This window comes from Pteropus vampyrus, unplaced genomic scaffold (genome assembly GCF_000151845.1).
Source record: "Pteropus vampyrus isolate Shadow unplaced genomic scaffold, Pvam_2.0 Scaffold346, whole genome shotgun sequence".
In the NCBI taxonomy this organism is placed as follows: domain Eukaryota; kingdom Metazoa; phylum Chordata; class Mammalia; order Chiroptera; family Pteropodidae; genus Pteropus; species Pteropus vampyrus.
The window spans coordinates 432,885-436,828 of record NW_011889127.1 but is presented as its reverse complement, the minus strand read 5'-3'; the positions used below and the strand labels follow the sequence as shown (position 1 = coordinate 436,828).

The following is a 3,944-nucleotide window of genomic DNA, read 5'->3' as shown; positions in this document are numbered from 1 at the left end:
AGTGACGGACCTACTTCTGAAGTTACAGAAGCGGGCACAGTGCGGCCCTTTAATGCACATTTCTGTGTTTGTTTGTACACGCGCTCGGCTGGCTCCACGTGTCTTGCACGAATGTCAGAGGCGCATCTCAGGGGGATGGAAGGGCAGATGACGTCTTCCTTTACACTTCTCTCGAAGCGCACTGGTCCCTTCCCTACGGCGGATGACGTGTTAATATACACAGTATTCAGACTTTTTCCAGAACAAGAACACTTGGTCCACCCCCTGGGGACAGAACGCTGTGCTCTCTGCGGGTTCAGGCAGCAGCTGGGGCGGGGGGCTGGACGAAGTGAGCTCAGTCCTCAGCGGGCTGCGCTCGCTCTCTCCTCCAGCCGAGCGGCGTGCCAACATTTCTGGCAGTGCTCGGATGAGGATTAGCTTTCCCAGGGGATGCTGTCACCTGGGCGCCGTCTCCCACGCGCACGTAAGGAAGAGGAGGTTGGGGGGGTCTTCGCTATGATAAATAAAGACAACCAACTGGTTTTCTAATTTTTTATTTGGTGTTAACTCCACAAGAAAACAAAAAATCAGTTACTCTGGTGTACGTGAAATCAGAACAATACAACCACGGGAAAAAAAATCTCAGCCCAAGAATGGGAACTGACACTTCAGTGCTATGGATTTGCAATGCGCTTCATACCACAGTGCGTTTCAGCGTTTTGCCAACTTTTTAAAAATGCTTTTTCTTTGTGATCATCCATTCACAAAACTAAAAACCACACGTTCACCTCTGTTGCCGCAAGCCTCTGGGCCTCAGCCGCTTCGCTATGGACACAAATAAATACATAATCTGTTAACCCCCTCGCCCGTTTGTAATCCATGCCCACTCCGCGTGGGCCTTGGACGGCGCAGCTGTCCCCCCGTCGTGTGTGGGGGAGTCTGTACTGCCATCCCCTGGAGCCCTTTCTTGATCAAAAGCAACTGTTCCAAATCAACTGGGCTAAAGGTTGTGTTCGAGATATATTTATTTGGTCTCTGCTACATAAGCAACGATTTCTAGGATGATCGTCACTGTACTGATTTTTAGGAATTTACAACTTCCAATTCTTTTTTGCCTTTGCTGTTAAATTATATTTCAGTGCAGATGCTAATCAATTATTAGGAAGCTCCGGAAGAAAGAAAAATACATAAAACCTTATAAAGTCTGTAAATAAATAACAGCAACATAAAGTCTTACACACACACGTGCACACACGCGCACACACACAAACCCACTTTAAAGTGTCGAAAGATGTGCTGCATAAAAACGAACCCTGACCTGTGGTGAGATCGCGCCCAGCGGCCATGGGGTCTCACAGCAGTTACACACTGAACCCGGGGACCCCGCGGCCTTGGAGGGAGTTTTCTGAGCCATCGACTAAGAGAGGCAGCAACGCCCAGCGCTCACAGCAGGTCACGCGTTTCCCGGCCAGTTCGGCCCCCAGCGAGCGACCTCTGCATGCTGTCTGCCACCAAAACCAGTGTGCAAGCCGCCTCGTCTGTCAGACTTCTCTGCTGTTCTCGACGCTACAGACATGCTACGCTGATTTCACGCATTAGGTTTTTTTTTTTTTTTTTAAATGAGTTGGTTAAAAAGGAAATCAATTAAAAATGTTTAGGCTTCGCAAATAGTGCCCCTCCTGACGCACGGCAGCGTGAAAGCCCGCAGAGGTGATCACCACGAACAACAGGACTTGCACGAGACGTGCTGCCCCCAGGTTCCCACGGGGCAGTCACACAGGTGTGGGAGAAATCGTTACTCTGCCCGCCCCCACCCCGCCACACACGGAACGTGCCCAGAACATTCTCTCAAACACAGAATGCAATCTAAGCTATCCTACACCAGAGCCACAAGGGTAGCTGAATACAGCGGACAAGGTTTCTTTGGAGTGACGAGGTGGCCTTTACTGCATGTCAAACGTTTACAATTTTGAGTTCGAGGGGCTTCACTTCAATGTAGGTCACAAGAAAAACAAAATTTTCAACTAAGCTCCTCAGTAAATAGTGTAAAACTTGCCACAAACAGCCCTGGAAGGTGTTTCGGTGTAAATGAACTGCAACGTAAGAACAGGCTGGGGGGTGCTCTTACCCCGCTGTGCCTCATGTACCACCCTACACCCCAAATCCTTGGCTTCTCCAGTTAGCAATAAAGTCACAAACCATAGTACCTTCCATGATACTTCAGGGGGAACATCTTAAGATAGAAAACACAGTATTTTGTAAGTCTCTAAAAGCACGCCCTTGTGGTTCCTCCTTGCGACGGACGCGAGGTTGTACTGAACGAGGACCTCGGGGTCGTCCCCCGTGCTCCCCTCTGGCCCTCAGGAAGGCCTGAGCCACTGCAGGGGAAGCACTTCTACCCCAGTTCCTAGAGAGTAAAGCCTAAGTGTTCCAAAGCTACAGGGTGAAGAGCGGAAGTGGCTGCTGGCACCGCAGTGCGAACAAGGTGACAGGGACCCGGCTGCGGTGAGGAGGCGCAGCTAAGATGCAGGGAGCAGTGACACTTCTAGGACAAGCACATGCACACCCATTCTTGATTTGACAACACAATCTAGTCTATTTCAAAGAGCCAAGAATTTAACAGCTTGGAAAAAAAATCTTCAACAGGACAGCTGTCCTCAACTCTAAAATCAGCAAGGAGAGAAAGAAGCACTGATCTGAGTCAGCTAATTGAGAAGAAACCTAAGGTGTTGTGTTAGATTAACAGGCCTCACAAAAGGGTCATTTCCCATCACATTTCGCTTTTAAAAAATAATTTGCACTACTCTGCAGGTTTAGAGATGAGTTCGAGAAAAGAGGCCCTCCTCGCCGGGCTCGGCCCAGCCGCCGCCGCCGTCCGAGCCTGGGTCCCCGGGGTCGGAGCCGGCGCTGGAGGACGCCCTTCTGCGGGCGCGGTTGGATCTCGCTCCAGAACTTCTCTCTCCCGTGCATCTTGCTTCATAAACAGAAGACACCTAAGATTAAAGGAACAATTTTCAACAGATCAAAACCCAGACTTTTTCAAAATGGCTACATGGCTCTTTATACACAGAGATTAAGTTACGAATCACTCATGTTTTCCTGTGGACAGTTAAGAATCATGAAGCGTTTTACTGTTTCAAAGCAGACCGGGCTCCCCCTGCCCCCCGCCGTGATCCAGAGGTGGGTGCTGGGTTGGGCACCAGGACACCGCACGTGGCCACCTCCTCTCAGGGCTCCCACCCCACGAGACCTGCCAAGCCAAGCAGCAGGACCTCGTGCTCTAGGGGAGGGGGACCGGTGACCCCGTGGGGGCACTGAGGGCAGAGTGGCAGGGAAGGCAGTTCTCTGAGGACAGGCACCCTCACCTGACGCCCGGGAAAAGCAGGTGGAGCCAAAGGACCAGCCAGAGACTACTGGGGCCCTGGGAGTTGCGCTTCCGAACTGGGGTGCCACCAGAAGCTGGGGCTTCTTAGGAAAAACTGTCCCCCACACATTAGATGGGCAGGATCTCTGACCCCCAGAACACTAAATGCACGTGGCAGCCCCTCCCCCGTCAGTAACTAGCAATGCTCCCTCCAATCCCTTCAGTAAATTAGCAATACCTCTCCCCACTGCAGATGGTAACGCCTCCCCCACCCCCAAAAGTGGTTTGTGATGCTGCCCCACGTCAGAGCAACTAGCAAAGCCCCCCACTCATAGTAACTAGCAGCACCTCCCAGTCACAGAAACTAGCAGCATCCCCCTCAGTGACCAGCACTCCCTTCCCTAGTGGCAGTACTGTCCCTGCTGAGAACTCCTGAGGCAGGAGCACACTGAGACAGCCATAGTAGACGAGGGAAGAGCAGGGGACAGGAGAGCGGAAGGGCGCATGGGGACAAAACACGCAGGGCCTCACAGGCCTGGCTGGGAGTCTGGGTGCTGTTCCAAGAGCTATGGCAAAGGACAGGGCGCGAGCAATGAGGGCG

General features: G+C 51.9%; 1 protein-coding gene across 4 annotated transcripts in view; it reads right to left on the bottom strand.

Annotated features, from left to right (window-relative positions):
• Positions 1-517: 517 nt before the first annotated feature.
• KIAA0232 (KIAA0232 ortholog) overlaps positions 518-3,944 on the bottom strand; it is a 29,586-nt gene continuing 26,159 nt past the window's right edge. For 3 of the 4 annotated variants that reach the window (XM_023522397.1, XM_011378556.2, XM_011378555.2), the window contains one exon: positions 518-2,972. In XM_023522397.1, the coding sequence (XP_023378165.1) occupies positions 2,793-2,972 (180 nt within the window). In that variant the 3' untranslated portion in view covers positions 518-2,792. The remainder of the gene's footprint in view (positions 2,973-3,944) is intronic. The other variant, XM_011378557.2, reaches the window with a different exon arrangement.